General features: G+C 45.6%; 1 protein-coding gene across 2 annotated transcripts in view; it reads right to left on the bottom strand.

The window, feature by feature from the left end:
* TRMT44 (tRNA methyltransferase 44 homolog) overlaps positions 1 to 26984 on the bottom strand; it is a 224774-nt gene that overhangs the window by 148422 nt on the left and 49368 nt on the right. For both annotated transcript variants that reach the window (XM_086964141.1, XM_086964142.1), the window contains exons 4-5: positions 18584 to 18652; positions 7664 to 7771 (exon numbers count right to left, since the gene is read on the bottom strand). In XM_086964141.1, the coding sequence (XP_086820267.1) occupies positions 7664 to 7771; positions 18584 to 18652 (177 nt within the window). The remainder of the gene's footprint in view (positions 1 to 7663; positions 7772 to 18583; positions 18653 to 26984) is intronic.

Genomic DNA, 26984 nt, shown 5'->3' with positions numbered 1-26984 from the left:
CAAACTTTTACTGGACAAACTTTGCAAAGAAGGCGTCATTAAAGCAACAGACTCCGCGGAATGGGTCAGTCCGGTTGTCATAGTTAAAAAGAAGACAGGCGAGATCCGCCTCTGTGTGGACTTACGTACCCTAAATAAAAATATAATTATCGACTGTCACCCTTTACATAAAGTACAGGACCTTTTAGCCAATTTGGGGAAGGCAAAAGTTTTTTCTTTGCTGGATCTTAGATCCGCTTACCATCAGATACCACTTGCTGCAGAGAGTCAAGACCTCACCACCTTCATAACACCTTTTGGTGCATTCAAGTTCTTGCGTATGCCTTTTGGTTTTGCCTCTGCAGCAAGTGTGTTCAAAAAATGTATGGACACCATTCTTAAATTCATATCGGGTGCGCAAGCTTTCCAAGATGATGTCCTTATTTTGGCGGAGTGTGCAAGAGAACACAATCTTATTCTGGAAAGAGCGTTATCTGTTTTTGAGAAGGTGGGCATTATTCTCAGAAAGGAGAATTGTAAGTTTATGGTCGATCAATTAGATTATCTTGGTCACTGCATTTCCAAACAAGGTATTAGTCCCAAGATGTCTCTCATCTTTGCCATTAAAGACCCCACACCTCCAACAAACAAGGACATTCTTCGTTAATTTCTTGGATTGTGCGAGTACTACTCTCGTTTCATTCATGGGTACGCTTTAATTGTTCAGCCTTTAAGGGACCTATTACGTAAGGAAAAAACATTTGTTTGGCCTGATGAAGTGCAGAAATCATTTTCTGAGATCAAAACTTTAATCACTTCTGCACCCATTTTGTCACCCTTTACTGCTGGTCAATTGTGCTGCTCAACAGTTGATGCTAGTCAATTGGGCTTAGGTGCTGTTCTGTCGCAATATGTTGGGAGTAATGAACATACCATTGCTTATGTCTCAAGTTCCCTACTGTTCTCAGAAGTGAATTACAGTACAATTGAGAAAGAGGCACTTGCCTGTGCCTGGGCAGTTGAAAAATTCAAAACTTATCTATGGGGTACCCAGTTCAAAGTTTTCACTGACCACAAGCCTCTTTATTTACATGCTAAGTGGTAATGGCCAGACTAGTGCGCATGCTTTTTAGACTGCAGGAATACAATTTTTCTATTCAATACTTACCTTGTGGCAAAAATGGACGTGCTGATTGCCTTTCCCGAATGCCCATCAAAGATTTTTCTCTGCCTGAGGCAGAGGAAGCACAGTGTGTTGTGGCTCTCATTGAGGATACTGTTGATGAGAACTCTTCCTTTTCCAGAGAGACATGGTTATCAGCACTTGGTAAGGATGTCTTCCTCCAGCAAGTTATTACTCACATCAAGCAAGGTTGGCCTCATGAGAGAAATCTTTCTCCTGGTGATGAACCTTTTGCACAAGTTTCAGATAATTTATCAATTTGCTTCGTCATGACTCATTAATTCCTCCCACTAATCTTAGGGAATTGTTATTCAAGAAGAGTCATGAAGGTCACATGGGTGTTTCTGCAACCATTCGCAATTTAAAACAGTTCTACTGGTGGCCTGGTCTGGATTCCCAAATAAAAAAATGGATTTCTGATTGCAGCACGTTTAATTTCCGATAAGCATTGGAAATTATCTGAACCCAATCTACACATGGTTCCCATACCTGATTCTCCATGGGAAAAAGTAGCTCTTGACTTTGCGGGGCCTTTCGAACTTCTTCGCAGTAACAAAAGGCACCTCTTAGTTGATTGATTACATGTTTAAGTGGGTGTACTTTGATTTGTTTCGTCACCTGATACTAATACTGTAATTACATTTTTGAAAATGATTTTTGAAATTGAAGGTCCACCGAGAGAACTGGTGACTGCCCAATGGCACACAATTTAAATCTCACCAGCTGTTGAAGTTTGTTCAAGATTTGGGAATTAAACACCTTACTGTTGCGTTATATTCCCCTTCTTCCAATGGCCTGGTAGAACGAATCAACACATTTTTGAAGGAGGGGATTCAAACTGCTCTGTCTGGTGGTTTTCATGTGGAGGAATTTTTAAAACACAAATTGTGGGCTTACAATACAACTCCTCAAAGCACCACCGGTGTTTCTCCTTTTAGATTATTGCGTAACAGACTTGCCAGTTCACATTTATGTCCTGCTTGGGTGAGAGATTTAACTAATCCTCCTTGCAGTTCCCAGGGCAGTTTAGAAACAGTAAAGGATACTGTCAAGCGAAAACATTCAGCCTTTTTAATTTACCGTCAGAATTTAAAGAACACTAAAGATGTCTTATTTACTGTTGGTGATTGGGTTTTGATTAAAAAAAAAGAGAATCCAAGTTCACCCTATCTGTCAGAGTTATCAGAGCTTCGAAAGGGGATGTTCTGTTGGATGGTAGAGGGTGGCGGAACAGGAGGAACAAGAATCACAGCTGATCAAGCTTTAAAAATTACATCTATGTCAGAGTATTATGGAGGAAACTCTGGTATGGACTTCAGTTTTGACAATCCTGTTTCTTCTTCATTGAATAATGATGTTCATATTAATGAGGATGTTTGTATCAATGATTTTCCTCATGTTGCTTCTCCAACTATTGAATCAAGACAAAGTGGTTCCTCCAACTTGCAGTTGTTAACTGAAGATTGTTTGATTCCGGTGACTCCTCACAGATTGCCTCGCAATGCTTCTCTTCCTCAGAGATTTAGAGATTATTATTTAATCTGATTTCTCAGTTCCACTTATTGTTTGCATTTATTTATATTGTATAGTTTGTTATTTGTATTATGTTATCCATTAATTGTAATGTTACAACATATTTTTCTTGGTTTGTCAAAACTAAGGAGGTGATGTTGTAATGACAAGTTGTTCTTGTCTCTTTAAGAACAACTTGTCTTCCCTGTGCGCCTGTCCTCGGGCGCTGTTTTCATTTAATGTTCACTTTGCATTCTGGTGTTCTTGTCTGCCCTGCTCTAACTGTTTACTTTGGCAGTTACGACAAGAGTACTAAAATTAGCGGTTGTGGGTTGTTTCTTCTTCCCCGCTCATTCCCTTATTAAACACTTAAAAAGTGCAACGCTACCTGAATTTCTTCACATTTAACACACAATGAGAACTAAACAATGGTGTCACATGCTAAAGCCCTGCGAAGGGAGTCCCTAACCATTGTAATAGAGTCTTTACCAGATAAGGGGTTACAGAAGGAAAGTAACGTGTTCATCTGATAGAGGCTTCTAGCCGCAGATTCCTTACCATAGAATAGCTATCCAAGCAATACCTCCCAAAAGGTGGGACTGCAAAGCCAATTAAATTAGAAACGGGCGAACAGCCTGTCACATCGAGCCTGACTGTCCAGGCAGTAGTGCTTGGTGAACGTGTGCAGGGATTTCCACGTTATGCCTGACAAATGTCCAGGACCAGGACGCCGAGCGCTAAAGCAGAGGTCGCAGCGCTGGCTCTGGTGGAGTAAGCCTGTAATTAATTAATTAATTAATTGTGTGCTTATATAGCGCTGGAATCACTCCCAAAGGGGTACCTCCGCGCTTCGACCGCTGCGAAACCCTTCCTGGCTTCCCTGAGAGATGGTCCCTTAATGGGTATCTCCAGGGTGAGACCAGGCATCCCCGGCGGTCTGGTGGGGCCGTTAGTGAAGATGAGGCAAGCTAGTGCCCAGAGTTGCCGAGTGTGATCGCTGATCAGAGTGGGCACCGAGGCGAGAGAATTATCGAGTCCGCTGACCCTGGTCCAGAAACCTGCCGCGTCGGGAATCGAACCCTGGTCCCGGGCCGTCCTCTGCTCTCGGGTCTGCCGCCTCTAACCAGTGACGATTCAGAAAAGGGGGGTGGTGATGAACAGAGTGTCTGAATTAAGCAGACCACTCTTACCCAGTCCAAAGATCAGGGCTTGATCCATCACCGTTATTTATCTCACTGCATCATCCCAGCTCAGAACCTGGCTATATGCAAATCAGTCTGTCCCTGGCCCAGTGCATCATGGGAACAGGGCAGACTAAACTACCAAGCCAATTCTTCACCAGAAAGGAGACAAGCTACCGGGGACCGGTTTCTGGCCTCTAACCAGTGAGCCACACTACTTCACACTACAAGGGCTGTTTCTTTGCGAATGCAAAGGAGATCTTAATGCATGGAACAATCAATCGTGAAATGGATCTCTTCTGCACAGACTTCCCAAAGAAAAGGTAGGCAGGGTGATGCTCTGGTCTACATGGAAGGGAATCAGCTTGTCCAGGTAGAAGTTGGTATAAGGAGATTGTGAGGAGTGTGCCTGCAATTCCCTGACCATCCAGCCCGATGTTATGGACACTAAAAAGGCAGTTATTTTCAAAAGCCTAAGAGAGCATTTGTGTAGAGGCTCAAATGGTGCACAAACTACAAAGGTGAGGACCACGTTGAGGTCCCACTGAGGTATACATAATGAGTGGTGTAGGGGGAAACATATGCCGCAGGCCTTTAAGCCACACAACAGGTGACTTAAAGAGAGACGGTCGGTTCAATGTTGAAGAAAGCACATCATGACCCAAACTTGTACCAATGGCAGGCATATCCAAACTATATGGAGGGATGCCAGAATAAGATTACAGACTTTGGGAGGAAGGTTGAAAGCCGTCAACTGTCGCCGCTCACTCTCCATGCATGAAGGTGGAGGGTATGCAGATCCTCTCGAAGAGGCAACCTGACTGGAGAACCTGACAGCTCAAGATACCAGACTCTCCATGCCCAATAAGGAGCCACAAGAAAGACTTGGGTCCGATCGTTCCTGTTCTTCTTGTGAACTCTGGGCAGGAGTGGTATTGGTGGAAAGGCCGGAGCTCTACTCAAAATGAAAAGCATCTCCAAACGAGAGTCACCTTGGAAACTTCGGTGCACAAAAACTGCTGACATTGTGCATTCTCGGCAGTGGCGAACAATTCTAACCAAGGGTCTCCCCATTGCTAAAAGAGGCCTTGCACCACCTCCAGATGGAAATGCTATTCACGATCCACTAGGCATCTTTAAGTTAGTTTGCCAATGCCAAGAGAATCGTCCAGAGCTCCAGCAGGTTGATGTATGTGGAGCTCGGACACTGCAGGAGACCAGAGTCGTCTGATCTCCACCTCTCCAAGATGGCCCCCCTCAGCCCAGGAGCAATGCATCTGTCACTACAGTCAGCTCTGGCAAGGAAAGGGAGAGCGGTCTGACACTGACATAATTCTGGTTCGTTAATGAAATGAAATGAAACGAAAAAGAGTATTTGTAGAGCGCGATAGCTACCCTGAGGCGTCCACAACTGAAGATCTTTTGCAGTTACCTACAAAATCTGGACCTTGTCTGGGAGATTCTCCTGATGCTGCGACCACTGAAACTACAGGTGCCACTGCACAGGTCGCTTATGCCAACAGGCATAAGTAGAAGAATGAGAAGAGTGTGGCAACCGTCTTGCACTCAATTAACTAATTTATGCAGAATTGTTACAATTTCAAATTATTTATATCAATAGTAGAACAATGCGTGCAGCGGGAAAATAGGTTCTGCGGGCCTATTGGAAATTACAAAGGAGGAAACCGGATGAAGATCTGGTTGTCCCAGTGCACTGCTACAGGTCCCTCTAACTGAGTGTACTAAATTAAACAATGTTTTCAATCACATTTCAAAAGCATATTTGTCAGTATTAACTTGAATTTCACAATAAGCAATTTCAATAAGTTGAACATAAATAGTCCTTTTGATTTAGAATCACATATTTTTATGTAAATTCAGATTTTTCAATTTCCAAATTCATAGGTAAAGGTCCTTGAAGATACACGTTGAGTTTCAAATCATAAATCCCAATGCATTTCGGGCAAAAACAACACGCCCTTCGTCAGGGGAATCTGTACAAAGTAATATATACACGTCAGGACATTTGTTTGCAAAGGCAGCAGGCAAAATAACGTAAAGTTAGTAGCCCCACGTTTTCAAATGATACTATTAGTTGAAGAATATTAAAAACTATAGGATTTAGAAACCAAAGAAAAAAGGTAAGTAATCAGGGTCAGGGGAATAAGGAGGAGGAGGAAAGAGAAACCGCTAAGGGTGATAATCATTCCAAGTTCGATAAGAAAATTCGAGTTGTCCGTGGGAACATAAAGGATTACCAGTGGATACCAAAAAAGAAAATATCAGAAACGTGATGTTTAGTAACCACTATAGGTGTACGGCTAGCGGAAATGCTCAGTTAGTGGCTGTGAATGTTAACCAGTGTTCGGTGAAAAAATGCTTACCGGAACACTCAGCGTGATTTCAATGAACGAAAAGACGGTGAGAAGAACAGATGTTAAAATATTTGTAGTAGCATAATGCTAAATAAACTAGTGGCGAGTGCGCTAGAGGTGAAGAGGCTTACCGGGTGAGTGACTAATTGAAAACCATGTTTGCGGTGAAAAAGCAGTCAGGACGATCTGGGGAAAAAATATTATAATAAAGCTGAATTAACCGTGAATTACGGGTATACAGCATGTGAAAGAGATACGTGTGAGTTACTCACCACCGGTAGCGGTGATCGTTGCTCAGCGTCTCCGGGCGTTTCAATTAACGAGTGCGGTGTAGTTTACTCGGAGAGAGTTAGTATTAAAAAGGATATGTGAAATAAAGGACAGACTCCGTGGGAATAGCCAAAGGGAAAACGTGGCGGCCATCTTGTGTTAGTTTAGTGAATGAAAACAGTATAGTGACAATGAGAGAGTGAGAGGATAAAGTCGATGTCACTAGAGGGATTCGCCAGCAGTATTGGAGTTGCTAATGCGAACTGGAGACATAAAGTGAATTATCAAATAGTGTAAAGATACACTGTTGTGAATTTAAAGCCATAATGTCCGTAATGAGGTTGAAAATACAAAAACATCATAATGGTCATAGCAGAAAGAGAGATTCATCATAAGTGCTAAATGCAAAAGTACATGAATACTATTCACCACGTACAAGGAGGACCAGCAGGTAAACACAGGGCTTAGCCAGCAGGAGACGCCAATGCGTGGAGATGAATATGTTGTGTAAACCTGAAACTTCTGACAAAGTAAATGAAAGGGGCAAAGGACATTAGACATAATTACACAACTTACCAATAAAAGGATTTGACATCATTTGGACCTGTGACTTATCTCGACCTGTGGGGACTGTTGTCATGGGATCCGGACATAGCGGGGAGAGAATACCAGGACAGGTGTGTGTAGCACATAACTGATAAAAGTGGCTTACATTCAATCCTGTATCACAGTCCCATTGAACTGTTTACAATGTAGCGCTACTATGAGATTACAGTAGTTTCCTTTACTTCAAATATAAGCACTGGGCCATGAAATACATTATTAAATCTATTGGTTGATAGAGTTCTAAGGTCTTTTCACCCACACTGCATTACAGAGCAGCCATTGACTGCTTGCTCTCAGTAGGCTGACAATCAAGAGTGAAAAAGATTTTACATAGTACTGGCACCAGGATACCAGTAGCAAACAACCGCAGCCATTATGGTAGGGGTCCAGAAGTCCCTATCTGCTCTTTGACCCTCCCGCCCCCAAATCTGAAACCTTCAGAACGGGATTTGAATGGCTACCTACCTTTATTCAAATCCTACAACGCTCGTTCTTGTCAAGTCTCAAAATTGAGATCCTAACTATTTTCTTATTTGTAAAACTAAAAGGGAACTTACCCCTTCGTTGCTCAAAATATGAACCAAAAGGCCATTTCCACAACCCAAGTCTACGAAGGACTGCTTTCTGGTTAACTTCTTTTCTGTTCGTTCATCTTCCCAAAGGATCTAAAAATATTAAATATTAAAAAAGAAATATTTAAAAAGGAACATGAAAATTAGGCATCAATTAAATATTGTAAATGTCAATGTTTGAATATACCAATATTTTTAAATCGAAAAACAGTTCAAAATAAATTTCCAGAGCGAAGACTGATTAGGAAATGGGAATTACCACAATAATCCTTTCCGTAGAGTGCGGTGGTACTCCCTCAGGCTTAACTGTTGGGTAAGAAGCTTTCTATGAATGCCTTCATTAGGGCTGTCGATATACCAAAACAATCTTCAAAGGGAGCGATAACGGAGTACTGTAGATACTTACTTAAAAGGTATTTCCCGCTCCTGCTGGCCACAGCTGAGTGATAAAAACCAAGTATTGCAATGGAAGCAAGGGCAGCAAGGCTATTAGCACCTCCACCTCATGAGCAGTGACTATAGCTCGACGGAATTGTGGGCAAATTGGCTCTTACAGATGGCCGCAGCCTTAGCTCTCCGCCTAAATGCAGTTTTACTACCACTCTGTGCCAGCCCCTTCAATCCCCTCCCAAGGATAGAATGCATGCCCAAATGCTGCAGAACTGTAAAAACAACAAACTTGTTAATTTCTTTATTTTTTTATAATTTCCAGTGGTGGTTGTGGAATACATTTCCTCTTTGACAAGGAATGGGAGGATTCGGGACAGAGTGGCAGCGACAGCTTCGGATCAGTGAGGTTTTGGTTCAGCGCAGAAAGGAGGAGCTATTTTTTCAAAGCTGACAATTTACACCAGTGGTTAAATTGTGTGGAAGATGGGGTTCTGCCCACCAGCACCAGGCGCAGCTGAGGAGCGGGTAGCTACCGAATTCTCCATCTCGGGTAGATATAATAGTAAATATAGCCAGCAAATTGAACATTCGGATTGACTTTCCTGCTCCCAATTTTCCGTACTGGGTGCTAATGAGTGTTATAATTATTTTATCTTGTCGAGAGTGTGGCCTGCAACCTGATTTTATCATGACCCAAAAAGACACTGCAAACTTTTCTCAAGACAGGAAATATTTGTGCTTGCAAAGAATATACCTATGTTACAATCTGATTCAGTTTGATTGCACCTATATGCTTTAGTATTGTTACGCTCCTTAAGATCCAGTAGCGAGTCCCAGCTATTCATAAAATAGTTTACTTAACACTGGTTCTGCACATGGAGAAATCTGAATGGGTGTGAAATCAGAGAGGATTCAGGATCCAAATGCAGACACGAGTAATAGGACCCTAAAGTTACCAATCAAATGATTTTTTTTTCCTGTGCCAAAAGAATATGTTGATTACATAAGGCTCTTTATGGTGGACTCTTAACTTAACCACAGAGTCCTCACCTTATGAATCTCCACAGGCACCAGACTGAATCTGAAAATACTTGCAACAGTCCATGTCTGTTGACAGATGCCACCATTAACCTCCATGTCAACTCCATTCTGCTTCTGGACGTTACAACACAGTCGCGTAAAGATGATGGACTGGGATTAAGTCTGAGTAGATACTAGTGTGATAGATTAATTCAAGAATGTGGCCCTTCACTTTTTTTGTGTAAAACAGAGCTGCATAGGGGTGCCCCTCCTGCATGCTGATAACAGTTTTATTGGCAGAAATGCCATGCCCACCCAAGAAGGTGGACCATAGTAAACAGGATTGATCGTAAGCTGAGAGCTAACTTTCTATGTTTTAAATACCCCAAAGCCCACTCCACAGAAAGGGTAGCTGGAGGGAAGTGAGAAATCTGTAGTTGGATAGAGAATCCACCAGGAAGAGCTTATTCTTTTGATGCATACTTTTAATCACAGATTCCTCACTGTGAGGATCAATTCCAAAGCAACGTTCCCTGCTCCAAGGAGGAGGGTCTGAAGCGGATCCTGCAAAAAACAGCAGGTAAAATGTCCGTATTTGCGGATTTGAGAATCGATAAAGTAATGCATGCTAATGGTATGGACAGAAGCCCACGTGGCTGCCGGGCAGATATCCAAAGACGGAATACCTGGAGATAAAACAGTAGTTGCAGCCTTCGTTCTGGTGTAATGAGTCCTAAAGCGGGTCTTTTTTAGCCAAGATATAAAAGAAAATTGATGCAATAATGCAAAAGACAATCCATTGGGCTAACGTTCGCTTTTGGACAGGCCTTCTTTTTCTTGCATTAGAGAACCCAGCAAATAGTTGGCCATTATTATGGTACTCCATAGTTCTACCAACATAAAAAGAAAGAGCACATCCAACAGGCGAAGCTCTCTTCATCCTTGGATGGGCGTGGATGAGAATAGAACTCTGCGAACGTGCAGGAATGCTCCACATGAAAAGGTCACACCAGGTTCGGCAGAAAGGATGCACTAGTTCTAAGAACCAGTTTGTCAGGACAAAAGGTGGTATATTTACAAAGCCTGCAGCCGGACAGAAGTGATTGCAGTAAGAAAGAAACCTTTTTCATGAGGAGGAGCCTCAAAGTACTGCTGTGTAGAGGATTAAAAGAGGAACAAATCAAGACCAAGTTAAGGTTCCACTGTGGCACAAGGAAAGGCGCAGCGGCAAATATTTGTGAATGTCCTTTTAGAACATGCATCACGAAGAGCAATTTGAATAATGGAGGTTGATCAAACAAACAAAAGCCAAAAAGTCCCAAACGGAATCTTTAACAGTGCTCACATCAAAATTGAGCAGGTCATTCAAGCCTGAAGAGGGTCAACTTGTGCCTCATTGTACTAAATGACCAACCTGAACCAGTCGGCTGAATAAACTTATTTGGTGGAAGTGCAACACATATACATACTCTGAGGTCTTTTATTCTAATATAGTTGTATGTATATGGTATTTCTATAGCACAAACCAAAAGGCAGCAGAGAGCTGTACATGGTAAAAGACAAGCAAAAAGTCAATGAGAAAGGAATCTAGTTTGCGAATTATTAAATCATTATGATGTCATGTTCTTTATAGAGGTAAATCTTCAACGCTTTCCTCTGGATGGGCTAAATGTTGAAACACACAAGATGATGGACGGAATGTTGCACAATGGCAAAACATTCACCTCCAGTCACAGATCTGGGTTTAGTCCGGGAAGGACCTGGCTTGGCAGTTCGGGCTGGAATGTGCCCATGAGGCACAGGGTCAAGACTGATTTGCATATGGCTGGGTTCAAACTGGAATGGCATGGTGAGCAAAAAAAGGATGGATTTAGGCCCAGATCTCTGTACTGGGCTGAATGTAGGGCATTGTTCTGCATTCTGTCCATCAACTGTTGTTTTTGCATTGGGCTAAATGTTGGTCTGGTCCTAATGGATATGGGGATGTTGTTCTAGTTCGTGGGTGCATAGATAGAAAAGGCCTGCGGTCTTGTTTTTTTTTTATACAATTAGTTTGCAGTCTGATGGTGTCCTGAGTGAGGGTGTGCCAAAATCCACCAGAGCTTGTGAGCTTGTCTGGAAGATAAGCAGAGGTGCTGGTCGGGATAGCTTTGTAAATGATGCAACTGCTTTTGAATATGATGTGGAAGGGAAGTGAAGCCAATGGCCTCTTTTAATAGTATGACTGTACTCAGCGCTACGAGGCCTCTGGGTTGTTTGCGCTTTATAAAACCCGATTAATAATAATAATAATAATAATAATAATAATAATAATAATGGAGCTTTATCAGAATGAGTGTGATTTTATCATATTTGTTCAGGCTGTGGGTGAGACATGCTACAGCATTTAGGATGCCACAATGGGGTGCCAGATGGAGTTTTTTCTAGTCCAGGGAGGATCTGGCCTGGCAGTTCAGCCTTGACTCTTCATATAGGGAACAGGGTCAAGACTGTTTTGCATATGGCTGGGTCTGAACTGGAATGGCATGGGAGCAAAAAAACGATGGATTTAGGCTCAGGTCTCTGTACTGGTATGAATGTTTGCCATTTGCAGCATTCTGACCATCATTTGTTCTTTTTGCAGTTATCTGTGAATGGAGCACCAAGTGGCTACATAACTAGGTTGAAGATCACCAGAGACAATATGTAAACCATGGGGTACTCTAAAAGTGATAGGGTTCTTTTGTGTCCTGGACATGCCTATGTGAATAAACTTGGGGTTGATTGGAAAGGTGGGAGGAAAACAAATAAAGGACATTGCCACAAATCCCAGTTAGGACTCCAGGGTGCGTAAGAGGGTTGGATGGTCTACTGTGTTGAAGGCAACTGAGAGGTCCAGCAATATCAGAAGGCAGGGGGTCATCTTCATCTGTGGTCAAGTGACCATCATCTACGATTTGTAAGCTAGCAGTTTCCGTTTTGCAGCCTGACATGAAGCCTGACTGGTAGTCGTGAATGATATAGTCAACACTGATGGGGTCTTGTAGTGAAACACAGACTGATTTTTCAATGATCATGTAGATGAATGGTATGGGAGTGATGGGCAGATAGTTGGTGAGGTCATTAGGGTCTAGTGTAGGGTTCTTTAGGAGAGGGAGGAATGGCCTGTCTTAAGAGCATCTCTTCATAAGTTGTAGCTTTGAGGGAGTATGTCATGGAGATCTGGGAAAGATAGGACTTTAAAGGCTGACTGCTGCTGGGTTCTATGGGAAGGGATGCATGCAAGAATGGAAGCAGGTTTGGTGTTGTTGCTGTGCTGCCGGATATTCAGTATTTTTTCATGGAAGAAGCAGTTAGTGGCATTGCACTTTTCTGTGGAGTGAGAAATAGGTGGGTCTGGCAGAGGGTTAATGCAGTGATTGATTGTCTCGAACAGCCTTCTGCTTCGGTCGCTGGCTTCATTAACACCTTGGCTGCTTGAGATGATCTTCTGCTGTGCTGAAGGTCAATAGAAACGGGTGTGGTCATGACGAGCTCAGCTCGTCATGAGCACACAAGCAGTATGCCTCATGACGAGCTCAGCTCGTCAGGGGCATGGAAGGGGTTAATGGGGTTGGTACAGCACTTTGTTTTGGCTGAAGTGATGAGAAATCCTCTGTAGTTTGTATTTTTCTGTTTTCTTTCATGTCTACAATGGATCATTTATTCTGGTGATGACCATACTCTTTTGCGTTTATTAAAATTCTGTCTCTCTCTGTATCAGCTGACTTTACTGTGACAGCATTCTGCTCTTTCACAAGGAGCATATTGGCACACAAAGTAGTTTTGTTCAGTGCCATTAATTACTGTGGTAGTGTGTGCTTTTTGAGACCAAAACCAATTTTTGCTGTTGTCAATGTTTGTTATAACGGTGAGAGCCCGGTAGCTCCCACACCAATAAGGTTTTTAAAAAACCATGCCAAAACAATTCACACATTGACAAAACAAAAAAGCTGACCACCAATTTCAGACCTACTGGCTTTGCCAAGTCTTGTTTATTTTTGCATGCAGCTCTTTGATGACAATTAATGGCTCAATGTTCTATATTAGGATTTTGAGTTATAAACGACAAGTACCAAAAAGAGCTCTCTTACAGAAGCAGTAACCCACTGAACTATTTACATTCTATGCATTTGTTATCCATGGTCCACGTTCTTAGCAGCAGGCATTTTAACCCTCTGCACTACCTTAGGATTAGTCACAATTTCCACTAAACAAACCGCTGGTCTCTTCCCAGAAAGATGATTAATCACCGGAGTTATCTTGACATTTTAATTGATGTCTGATAATTGCTGAAGGCCAGGAAGCGGCAGCAGGTGCTTTTAAAATGAGAATTAACTTGCAAAAATGAAACCTCTACCCAAAGTCAGCGCCCTGTGCGGTGGCACCGATCGCACCGCCCTAGAGCCGGCCCTGCTTCCACGCCTACACTCCTGCTGCAGCGATTGGATTCACTACCAGGTGATAACCCGTGCTATGCAAATCAACATAACCGAACAGAACATAACAGAGACTGGACATGACTTTCTGGACCATGGTTACATTATTATGCTATGACCTCACCAGTTAAATTATACAACTATTGGCTCAGCTGTGGATGTAACCCTGTTTATTGCATGCCAGTAAATAAACAATATAGCAGTTCTGTTTAAAACCTTTAGTACGATTACATCAGGAATGAAACAAAAACAAATAAGAAGACTCTGTGGGTCTGCAAATAGGAGCTTAGTTCATTCCTCTTTTTAAATGAGTAAGTAACATCTATTACTAACCCATGAGTTTAAATTAATGAATTCCTATTTGTAAAGCGTGAACATATTACCCCTTAATCATTAAGGGGCAAGATGTTCACGCTTTACAAATAGGAGTTCATTAATTTAAACTCATGGGTTAGGAATAGATGTTACTTGCTCATTGTTTCAAGGCGCTGGGGGCTTTCGGGGAGATTAAGTTAACTATTGCCCAGAGTCACATGGTGCTGCTCAGTTGCCACCAGCGCCGGAGATCGACGCTCTCCCGAGTCAGTCGCTCTGGCCGCTGCGCCACACCTCTCCCTGCACTCATTAAGTGCATCGAAAACTGTTTGACATTGGGCCACATCATGTCCTGTGTTCTTATAGCCAATGGCCGTACTGCCTCACAATGTCACAGGAGCAGAATTGGTAAGCACACAGCTGATCCACAAGAACTCAAAAGGATTTTGAAATACAAGCAAATCACTTTCAAAATTTTATAAGCTGCCCTTGTGAGGTTTGCTTCTCTTTTTTTCTTTTATGGTGTAATGTTTAAAAATACATTATTCAGCTAGTTTATTTGGAATTTGGTGGCGGATACATTTCTCTACTAACAGCAGGACAACTTTACCAAAACTTTGAATCAGCTGATTAAATGTGAACATAACTGCTGTATTTATGTAATTATACAGGCGCATTTGTAAACTACACTCCTGGCTGGGAAGTAATGAGACGTTATAAAGAGTTGCAGGTCGCCTAACATACATATTTTTAAAAAATACTGATAGAGAAGCAGCGAGAATGTGATTTCTGAACATGTTAGGTGATAGTTTCAATTACAGGTACAAGGGAAGCAGTTAATCAGTGAATCAGTACTTGTGCCATGATGTGAGGGCCTGAGAGGTCTATTCATTTACCACTAATTCATATGCGCTAAACCACAGTAATATTTATTCATAACATGAACTTCTATCATAAAGATGTTGGGTCATGAACAAACTTCCTTTAGTATTTAGTATCTACCATAATAACAACTACCTGGTCAGCCAAATCTGACTGGTTGGACATTGAAGAGCAACCAGCAGTATGTTACTCTTTTACAAGTGGTGGCTATTCAAGGTAACAGCTCTAGGATGATGTATCTGGAAAAGTGAAAAGCACAGAACCAAGCAACAACAGTGCTGATTATCGGGCCTGATTAATTTGGGAAAACAAAAGCAACAACAACTAATGAAGTTGAAGATCATGTTCCTCATTTCACTTGTAGATGGTTTTTGGTAGGTTTGTTCTGTACCAATTAGGCCATTCTATACCTACAATAGGCCACTAGATAGTAGGTGGCTTTATTAAAGACCAACACCTAGACAAACAAGCATTTACAATGCAATGGTCTTGGCTTTGTTAAAGTTAGAGCTATTGGCATTGCAAATGACCATTCATGTTTTGGTTTTTTTAAAACATAAATAAATCGTATTGTCATTTACAATGGCAATAGGTGAGCATTAGAGAGTAGTAGAGAGTATTGGCGGACACAGAGCATCACCCACACCCACAGAGCCAACACACACCCACACAGAGCCCAACACACAGAGCCCAACACACACAAACAGAGCCCAACACACACACACACAGAGCTCAACACACACACACAGAGCTCAACACACACACACACACACACACACAGAGCTCAACACACACAGCCACCCACACGGAGCCCAACACACACAGCCACCCACACAGAGCCCAACACACATACACACAGAGCCCAACACACACAGCCACCCACACAGAGCCACAGACACACACACACAGTCCAGGTCAGCCACACGCCCACTACCCAGTAACGCCCCAGGGAACAGAGGCAAGAATAAACTATCACAAGCAGGGAACAGAGGCACTAAAAACAATCACAAGCAGGGAACAGAGGCAAGAATAAACGATCACAAGGAGGGAGCAGAGGCAAGAATAAACGATCACAAGCAGGGAACAGAGGAACTAAAAAAAAAACGATCACAAGCAGGGAACAGAGTAACAGAAAACGATCACAAGCAGGGAACAGAGGCACTAAAAAACGATCACAAGCAGGGAACAGAGGCATAGAGTTTTGACAGGCAGCGTGCATTGCGCCTCCCGTGAAGGGGGGGGGGGGGACGTTCTATGTACTAGACGAGAAAACTGCATATATTGTTAGGACAATGACACTAAATTCATTGCGGCTACAAAACATAGTAAACATTTTAACTAGATGTTGCATCACGACCATGCAGTTCTACCGTAGCATTGGACTACAAACTGTAAGAAGCATTAGTAGCAAATGGCATAACACCACTCTCACGCCATTAGACACCACTATGCTCAGTTTGTGCCATGTTATTGAAACTACCTGCTAGGCTTTAAAGTATTGAAAAGTAAAGCCAAAGGGTTTTCCCTATGGGAGATATTATTTCCTGCTTCTAAATCAGGACTCAAAACGATAAACTCAATTCACACCATTCATCTATCTTGCATTTTGTTGGATGGGAGAACTCTTACCAGAAAGGAACACAAACAGTCTATTTTTTAAAAAAGTATACAATTTATTATAAATAAAAGAATATGGATTCCAAGTTAAAACCACAAAGTACACAAATAAAACCACCTAATGTGGATGTGGAGAATTTTTTTTGAAAAAGACACTAATAGCCATATTTTATTTGTGCATTAGGTATGATACAACTCAGTGGAGAAAACATATAGAGACTGTCCTGAAGAAGGAAGCCATTATCAACTTAAGCATCCGAAACGCGTCAACGCATTTTCATCAAGTCATATTCGGTGTTGCCAACAAATAACCTGGTTTAAAGGAATATTATTCCCCCAATGTTGACAAACGAGGGCCCGAAATGACATAACTAAGATAGATAGTAGTGTCTTTTTCAAAAAATTTTCTCCACATCCACATTAGGTGGTTTTATTTGTGTACTTTGTGGTTTTAACTTGGAATCCATATGCTTTTATTTATAATAAGTTGTATACTTATTTAAAAAATAGACTGTTTGTGTTCCTTTCTGGTAAGTGTTCACCCATCCAACAAAATGCAAGATAGATGAATGGTGTGAATTGAGTTTGTCGTTTTGAGTCCTGCTTTAGAAGCAGGAAATAATATCTCCCATAGGGAAAACCCTTTGGCTTTACTTTACAGTATATTGGTGCTCTATTTCCCTAAGGGTTATTAGGAGCCCCTCTCTTCTATTTATACCTTTAAAGTATTGAAACAGATCTGCGAAAGTTTGAAAGGCAAACTCCAAACCACATATATCGCCCATACAGAAAAGCAGCATTTTGAATGCCAGACAAGTTAACTATACATAGCGTACTTGTGCACAGAGTGCTGACAACTTAAAAGGCAAGACTCCCCTTCCCACTATGTAAAAAGGTAGGATTGAATGCCTGTCATGTCATACCTACTTGCTAGGAACAACACATATAGGGCAGAAAAAACACAAGGCTCGTGCACCGCACAGATTCAAGTAGAACGTCTTCTAAATGTCACCCCACCCCCCAAAGAATGGACTCCGTGGATGACGTCACACTGTACCCTCTTGGCCTACATTGAACTCAGGCCGTGATGTCACATCGTGGCTACTGTCACTTTCCACAACCCAAGAGCGCAGCTGCAACCCTCTCAGCGAATTTCCAGCCTGCACACAGACCAGGGAAGCATATGACGCCATACCCAGCAACGCCTGCAAACCATAAACAAAAGACAAGGCCCGTGACGTCACATCAGCAAGGGACTGCACAGGGAAAGGGGATTAGGAAACCGAGGTCAGGCCCTTCTACAGGGGCACAGTGACGTACCGAGAGGGGGCTCGGCCGCCTGCAGCACTGAGCCGCCCAAGACATCAGAAAGTGAAACGAACACCCGTTCCCCTACACCAGCACAAAAGCTGCGCAGGCCCTGAATCCCCCGTACCTTGGTGCGAGTAGGGTGCAGGGGGAAAGAGGGTGTCGATCTAATGGTATCTTTGTGTGTGGGGCGGAAGGGGGTAACTAATTGGACGAGACCCACCAGCTCCGCCCTGTTGCTGCCGCAAAGAGCGAATGAGAGCGACAGGCAGGAACTGGGGGGATATACAGATACAATTCGGCCTCCCGGTAGGGCTGCCCTGCGCGACTGCCAGAGGCAAGTGTCAAGTTAGATTTCGGACTGTGGCAGGCTCCGACGGCCACCAGGGGCCCGCCGTCCCAGACTGGGACGGCGTGTTTCCTCCATGCAGAAGGTCGGCCGTGCAGCCCCCACTGAGGGAGGGAGGGGGAGGCACCGTGAGCGGGGTGGCGCCAGTATCCATATCGCCTGTGGTCTGCTCACGCTGCCTGTACGCGCCAGTCTGCTCTCTGATTGGTAATAAGGAACACCAATGGTAGTGTTTATTTGGTAGTTGTCAACCAATCAGAGAGACGACTTGGGCATGCAGGCAGCGTGATGGGGGGGGGAGTGTTTTGCACCGATGACGTGAGGGAGAGAAAGAACCCAAAAAACACACCCCTCAATCCCAAAAAGACGGGACTTAAACGGACAGACGCCCCTCTCCTCCAATGGCTGGCCTCCGTTTAGCAAGCCAGCCAATGGAGAAGAGGGGCGTGTTTAAGCCCCTACTCTAGAAAACATCAAATCTTCGCAGGCCGAGACCTAAAAAGAGAGGACAAACATAGCAATATTTGTCACAATTGAGCCGTTAATGCATTCAAATTTGTATCTTACCAACAAGTAGGTAGCAATGGCAACATCTTCATATACAAACTTCTCAGGATCAGTTACTTCGGGCCACACCTTTGGAAAAATATGTTAAAAGCACAATCAGTCTTCTCATCTGATAACATTTTCACATTAAGTAGTAGTGGTAACATCATTATGGAACAATAGAGGGCTTTGCATAGTTTTAAGATGAAAAGGAGAGATCAACACTAACCTGACAGCACTGCAGGTACATTGTGTTACTCTAAACATGACCAAATACGAGATCATTTTGCTGAATAAGGGGCACAGATGTGAGTATCAATGCGCGCAGAAACAGATCACTTACAAGCCTTACACATAGAACATTTCGAATAGTCAGTTCTTTCTCTGAAAATCTGCTCGATTCACCTGCTCACAACCTTCCTCAACCAGAATACACCAAAATTCAAGGTTACATAGCAAATATTGACAAATGTATAGTGATTTTGCTTGTGTAACAAATACTGGAATGATTTCAGCTGGGGTGCATTCTATAGTGGCTTGTGAATCCAGTCCACGTTTTCACACCAACGCTGTGAGCGAGTGAGCGGAGAGGACGCCACATCTTTGCATCGCAAAGCCTCTCCCGGCCTGCAGGTCCCGCCGGCCTCTCGTTGGTTGCCCGCTGGCCCCGGTCCCTGCTCGCGGACTAGGTGGTCTTTTGCCTTTGCCGGCGGTGAGCAGTGGCGAGCGGCTCTTGTGGGCTGGTGCAGCCGCGGTTGAGTCTCAGCACCCCCGTGGCGCACCTGAGCCTGACTTCCAGAAGCGAGTGAGCCACGACCGGCTGCTGCTGCTGTTGCAAGGAACAGAGATACAGCAGGAATTGAACCCCGCCACTTCAAAGGACAGGGGAATTGCTAGGCTGTAACCAGAAGCCCAACAGCTTCACAGTATTTGTGGGACAGAGAGGTGAGCTGGGGGACCTGAGAGATCCAGAGGTGGATCCGGGAGTACTGAGATGAGTGCGACCTCTGTCAGCAGATGCCGCAGAGAGTGATCCATTGGGGGGGTGCGGAGGTGGACCGGTTAGTTCCAGGTGCAGCCTGCACCTGCCCTGTAGAGTCCCACTTACCTGAGCCTTGGGCCTGGCAACCGCATTGAGAGCCTGCCGTCATTTGCCGTCATCTCCTCCAGCCACTTGCCTCCTGCTGCCTTGGCACTTTGGCGTTTCTGGCGCAAAGTCCAGTCTCGCCAGTGGTTAGCGCATAGAGGAACCCCCGGTCCAGGGAGCGGCGAAGGAGTACTCAGCTGATTTTTTTCCAGCAGTGACACTCTCTCGCCACCTCTAGGCATCAGCAATTAAGGTGAAAGATCGAAATAAGAAAGGCTCACGGAACAGTTCAAGGATGGTCAAAAAGCGATACCCAGGCAGAGGCACGTGTAGGAAGGGGCAAATTGACAAAGCAAGAGATTGCCCAGGCTTGGCTGAAGGGGGGCAAGGTGGCCCAGTATCAGACCCTTTGGGTACCACTCACAAACAAACACTCACATACCCACCTACAGATGGAACGTAAAACAGAAACAGAAATGGAAACGGGCATTCATCTGAACTGGAGACCATCCAAAGACGGACCAGCAACTATGCCCGTGCGCTCTTCCACACAGGGAAAAATTCAAAGTTTCTTTCAAAGAATCACTCATTCTTCACATTCCACCGGTAATCAAAAACACAACAGTAACAGTAAGAAGGATCCAAGGGAAAAATCTAGATGTTCTCGATCTTTAAATAGGGCAGCCTCACTGAGCTCAGAACAGACCCAGCCTAAGGACTCACGAAGATCAATTTCCCATCCCACACTCCAACAAGTCGGAGATTCACTCAGGCCGGCTGGGGGAGATACCATACCGTAAACAGCTCAAGTTCACGCCTCAGCACAGGGAACGGTTATTCAGCTAAGCCCGCCAATCTCCCCAGAAGTAAAAGCCCCAGAAGAAGAGCAGACGCAAAGGATCACACCTGTTCCTGTCCAGGGGGGCCTATCGCAGGAATTTTTATTAACTTTAGAAGCCCAAATAGACACGCAAATGGAAGCATCTCTAGCACAAACACCAGGGCTAGACATTATGTGTGCTACACATACTAATTACCTATCGCCACTCCATTTACACGAAGTGAGCAATGACCAAGGTAGCATGGGAAGTCCAGCAGACTAGAACTGTGAAGATTTTTGTCTATACAAACAATACACAATAGCCAAAGTTCCACTCTGGCAGTCACAAAAAATGGTGCTCCAGATTGATCGGATTCAGTCGATAGCAACAACACTATTGGCTCTAGGGAACAGGCTAACGGCGATCAAACACAAACTTGATCAGACGGGAGTGGGCCAATGATGCTCCGGCACTCAACAAATGGACAAACTTACCGGAAATTAGGTTGGCCTTCTAAAACAACGCTAGGAAGAACGGACCACCTGCAATTATACCAAAGGATATCAGAGAGGCCGCATCCAGCCAAATAACGCAGACAAGGGAACGAATATATCAGGCAATAAGTTCTCGCATCAATGAATGCACGAACGTAATGTTCACTTCAGCGCCAGCCTAAGCCTCCACACAAACTCAGATCTAAGCAAGAGTCCCAGCAAGCAAATCCCTAATGCACACGCTTTCGGAAGAGCTTCCTCTTGATTCGCAGTAAGCTCCTAATACTCATGTATCTGGGGAATCTCTCAACTCACAGCAAGCTCCTCCAGGGCTCGAAAAAATAAAAAAAAATTGTACTAGTCCTGCAGGACTAGTACCTTAAAAAATGACTCGACCTTACTGCAACCTACTTGACCTCCATCTGTGAAAGCCGAGCAAATGTAACAAGATAAGATTTAAAGGCATCTTTATTGCTCATTAACTGAGCAAGATAAATCTTGTTATCTTGTCACATGTGCTCCGTTTTCACAGACGGAGGACAAAAGTTGGTTTGTTTTCGTACTCGCCAGAAAGGGCGAGTAGGACCTAAAAACAGCTCGACCTTTTTAAATTTAGCTTGACTATGCGAGCGGCCAAGTGGAATTTTCGAGCCCTGTCCTAGTATTCATGTCTCGGGGGACGCTCCTCTATCAAGAGCAAAAAAGAAGCTGAAAAAACTCCACAAAAAAAAGCGCCTACAAAAAAGTTTTCAGGTGACAACAGGCCTCGGACAAAGAGCACACACAATTACACAACAAGGAAATCCGGTCAAACTTTTCCCCATTTTCAATAAAAGACCTAATCCAGGTTCTAATTCACGCTCCAATCACTTAGTTGTTAACATACAGAACAAGCATTTACAATGCAATGGTTTTGCCTTTGTTAAAGTTAGAGCTATTGGCATTGCTCTTGACACTCTGAAGCTCCACTCTGCACTCTGAAGCTCCACTCTGAAGCTCCACTCTGAAGCTCCACTCTGAAGCTGCACTCTGAATCTCCACTCTGAATCTCCACTCTGAAGCTCCACTCTGCACTCTGAAGCTCCACTCTGCACTCTGAAGCTCCACTCTGCACTCTGAAGCTCCACTCTGCACTCTGAAGCTCCACTCTGAATTTCCACTCTGCACTCTGAAGCTCCACTCTGCAGTTCCACTCTGCACTCTGAAGCTCCACTCTGCACTCTGAAGCTCCACTCTGCACTCTGAAGCTCCACTCTGCACTCTGAAGCTCCACTCTGAAGCTCCACTCTGCACTCTGAAGCTCCACTCTGCACTCTGAAGCTCCACTCTGCACTCTGAAGCTCCACTCTGCACTCTGAAGCTCCACTCTGAATCTGCACTCTGCACTCTGCACTCTGAATCTGCACTCTGAAGCTCCACTCTGCACTCTGAAGCTCCACTCTGCACTCTGAAGCTCCACTCTGCACTCTGAAGCTCCACTCTGCACTCTGAAGCTCCACTCTGAATCTGCACTCTGCACTCTGAATCTGCACTCTGAAGCTCCACTCTGCACTCTGAAGCTCCACTCTGCACTCTGAAGCTCCACTCTGCACTCTGAATCTGCACTCTGCACTCTGAAGCTCCACTCTGCAGTTCCACTCTGCACTCTGAAGCTCCACTCTGCACTCTGAAGCTCCACTCTGCACTCTGAATCTGCACTCTGAAGCTCCACTCTGCACTCTGAAGCTCCACTCTGCACTCTGAAGCTCCACTCTGAATCTGCACTCTGCACTCTGAATCTGCACTCTGAAGCTCCACTCTGCACTCTGAAGCTCCACTCTGCACTCTGAAGCTCCACTCTGCACTCTGAAGCTCCACTCTGAAGCTCCACTCTGAAGCTCCACTCTGAAGCTCCACTCTGAAGCTCCACTCTGAAGCTCCACTCTGAAGCTCCACTCTGCACTCTGAAGCTCCACTCTGCACTCTGAATCTCCACTCTGAAGCTCCACTCTGCACTCTGAAGCTCCACTCTGAAGCTCCACTCTGCACTCTGAAGCTCCACTCTGAAGCTCCACTCTGCACTCTGAAGCTCCACTCTGAAGCTCCACTCTGCACTCTGAAGCTCCACTCTGAAGCTCCACTCTCCACTCTGAAGCTCCACTCTCCACTCTGAAGCTCCACTCTGAAGCTCCACTCTCCACTCTGAAGCTCCACTCTCCACTCTGAAGCTCCACTCTGAAGCTCCACTCTCCACTCTGAAGCTCCACTCTCCACTCTGAAGCTCCACTCTGAAGCTCCACTCTCCACTCTGAAGCTCCACTCTGAAGCTCCACTCTGAAGCTCCACTCTGAAGCTCCACTCTGAAGCTCCACTCTGAAGCTCCACTCTGAATCTCCACTCTGAATCTCCACTCTGCACTCTGAAGCTCCACTCTGCACTCTGAAGCTCCACTCTGCACTCTGAAGCTCCACTCTGCACTCTGAAGCTCCACTCTGAAGCTCCACTCTGAAGCTCCACTCTGAAGCTCCACTCTGAAGCTCCACTCTGAAGCTCCACTCTCCACTCTGAAGCTCCACTCTCCACTCTGAAGCTCCACTCTGAAGCTCCACTCTGAAGCTCCACTCTGAAGCTCCACTCTGAAGCTCCACTCTGAAGCTCCACTCTGAAGCTCCACTCTGAAGCTCCACTCTGAAGCTCCACTCTGAAGCTCCACTCTGCACTCTGAAGCTCCACTCTGCACTCTGAAGCTCCACTCTGAATCTCCACTCTGCACTCTGAATCTGCACTCTGAAGCTCCACTCTGCACTCTGAAGCTCCACTCTGCACTCTGAAGCTCCACTCTGCACTCTGAAGCTCCACTCTGCACTCTGAAGCTCCACTCTGCACTCTGAAGCTCCACTCTGCACCTCCACTCTGAAGCTCCACTCTGAAGCTCCACTCTGAAGCTCCACTCTGAAGCTCCACTCTGAAGCTCCACTCTGCACTCTGAAGCTCCCCTCTGAAGCTCCACTCTGCACTCTGAAGCTCCCCTCTGAAGCTCCACTCTGCACTCTGAAGCTCCACTCTCCACTCTGAAGCTCCACTCTGAAGCTCCACTCTCCACTCTGAAGCTCCACTCTGAAGCTCCACTCTGAAGCTCCACTCTGAAGCTCCACTCTGAAGCTCCACTCTGAAGCTCCACTCTGAAGCTCCACTCTGAATCTCCACTCTGAATCTCCACTCTGCACTCTGAAGCTCCACTCTGCACTCTGAAGCTCCACTCTGCACTCTGAAGCTCCACTCTGCACTCTGAAGCTCCACTCTGAAGCTCCACTCTGAAGCTCCACTCTGAAGCTCCACTCTGAAGCTCCACTCTGAAGCTCCACTCTGAAGCTCCACTCTGAAGCTCCACTCTCCACTCTGAAGCTCCACTCTCCACTCTGAAGCTCCACTCTGAAGCTCCACTCTCCACTCTGAAGCTCCACTCTGAAGCTCCACTCTGAAGCTCCACTCTGAAGCTCCACTCTGCACTCTGAAGCTCCACTCTGCACTCTGAAGCTCCACTCTGAATCTCCACTCTGCACTCTGAATCTGCACTCTGAAGCTCCACTCTGCACTCTGAAGCTCCACTCTGCACTCTGAAGCTCCACTCTGCACTCTGAAGCTCCACTCTGCACTCTGAAGCTCCACTCTGCACTCTGAAGCTCCACTCTGCACTCTGAAGCTCCACTCTGCACCTCCACTCTGAAGCTCCACTCTGAAGCTCCACTCTGAAGCTCCACTCTGAAGCTCCACTCTGAAGCTCCACTCTGAAGCTCCACTCTGAAGCTCCACTCTGAAGCTCCACTCTGCACTCTGAAGCTCCACTCTGCACTCTGAAGCTCCCCTCTGAAGCTCCACTCTGCACTCTGAAGCTCCCCTCTGAAGCTCCACTCTGCACTCTGAAGCTCCACTCTGCACTCTGAAGCTCCACTCTGCACCTCCACTCTGAAGCTCCACTCTGCACCTCCACTCTGCACCTCCACTCTGAAGCTCCACTCTGCACCTCCACTCTGAAGCTCCACTCTGAAGCTCCACTCTGAAGCTCCACTCTGAAGCTCCACTCTGAAGCTCCACTCTGAAGCTCCACTCTGAAGCTCCCTTCTGAAGCTCCCTTCTGAAGCTCCACTCTGCACTCTGAAGCTCCCCTCTGAAGCTCCACTCTGCACTCTGAAGCTCCCCTCTGAAGCTCCACTCTGCACTCTGAAGCTCCCCTCTGAAGCTCCACTCTGAAGCTCCCCTCTGAAGCTCCCCTCTGAAGCTCCACTCTGAAGCTCCACTCTGAAGCTCCACTCTGAAGCTCCACTCTGAAGCTCCACTCTGAAGCTCCACTCTGCACTCTGAAGCTCCACTCTGAAGCTCCACTCTGCACTCTGAAGCTCCACTCTGAAGCTCCACTCTGAAGCTCCACTCTGAAGCTCCACTCTGAAGCTCCACTCTGAAGCTCCACTCTGCACTCTGAATCTGCACTCTGAATCTCCACTCTGCACTCTGAATCTCCACTCTGAATCTCCACTCTGCACTCTGAATCTCCACTCTGAATCTCCACTCTGCACTCTGAATCTCCACTCTGAAGCTCCACTCTGAAGCTCCACTCTGAAGCTCCACTCTGAAGCTCCACTCTGAAGCTCCACTCTGCACTCTGAAGCTCCACTCTGAAGCTCCACTCTGAAGCTCCACTCTGAAGCTCCACTCTGAAGCTCCACTCTGAAGCTCCACTCTGAAGCTCCACTCTGAAGCTCCACTCTGCACTCTGAATCTGCACTCTGAATCTCCACTCTGCACTCTGAAGCTCCACTCTGAAGCTCCACTCTGCACTCTGAAGCTCCACTCTGAAGCTCCACTCTGCACTCTGAAGCTCCACTCTGAAGCTCCACTCTGCACTCTGAAGCTCCACTCTGAAGCTCCACTCTGCACTCTGAAGCTCCACTCTGAAGCTCCACTCTGCACTCTGAAGCTCCACTCTGAAGCTCCACTCTGAAGCTCCACTCTGAAGCTCCACTCTGAAGCTCCACTCTGAAGCTCCACTCTGAAGCTCCACTCTGAAGCTCCACTCTGAAGCTCCACTCTGAAGCTCCACTCTGCACTCTGAAGCTCCACTCTGCACTCTGAAGCTCCACTCTGAAGCTCCACTCTGAAGCTCCACTCTGAAGCTCCACTCTGAAGCTCCACTCTGAAGCTCCACTCTGAAGCTCCACTCTGAAGCTCCACTCTGAAGCTCCACTCTGCACTCTGAAGCTCCACTCTGCACTCTGAAGCTCCACTCTGCACTCTGAAGCTCCACTCTGCACTCTGAAGCTCCACTCTGCACTCTGAAGCTCCACTCTGCACTCTGAAGCTCCCCTCTGAAGCTCCACTCTGCACTCTGAAGCTCCACTCTGAAGCTCCACTCTGAAGCTCCACTCTGAAGCTCCACTCTGAAGCTCCACTCTGAAGCTCCACTCTGAAGCTCCACTCTGCACTCTGAATCTGCACTCTGAAGCTCCACTCTGCACTCTGAATTTGCACTCTGAAGCTCCACTCTGAAGCTCCACTCTGCAGCTCCACTCTGCAGCTCCACTCTGCAGCTCCACTCTGCAGCTCCACTCTGCAGCTCCACTCTGCAGCTCCACTCTGCAGCTCCACTCTGCAGCTCCACTCTGCAGCTCCACTCTGAAGCTCCACTCTGAAGCTCCACTCTGAAGCTCCACTCTGAAGCTCCACTCTGAAGCTCCACTCTGCACTCTGAAGCTCCACTCTGAAGCTCCACTCTGAAGCTCCACTCTGAAGCTCCACTCTGAAGCTCCACTCTGAAGCTCCACTCTGAAGCTCCACTCTGCACTCTGAATCTGCACTCTGAAGCTCCACTCTGCACTCTGAATTTGCACTCTGAAGCTCCACTCTGCACTCTGAAGCTCCACTCTGAAGCTCCACTCTGAAGCTCCACTCTGAAGCTCCACTCTGAAGCTCCACTCTGAAGCTCCACTCTGAAGCTCCACTCTGAAGCTCCACTCTGAAGCTCCACTCTGCACTCTGAAGCTCCA

The sequence above is a fragment of the Lissotriton vulgaris genome, chromosome 3_2, assembly GCF_964263255.1.
Source record: "Lissotriton vulgaris chromosome 3_2, aLisVul1.2, whole genome shotgun sequence".
NCBI lineage: Eukaryota > Metazoa > Chordata > Amphibia > Caudata > Salamandridae > Lissotriton > Lissotriton vulgaris.
Note: the sequence above shows the minus strand (reverse complement) of the source record. Positions and strands in the feature narration are given on the sequence as shown.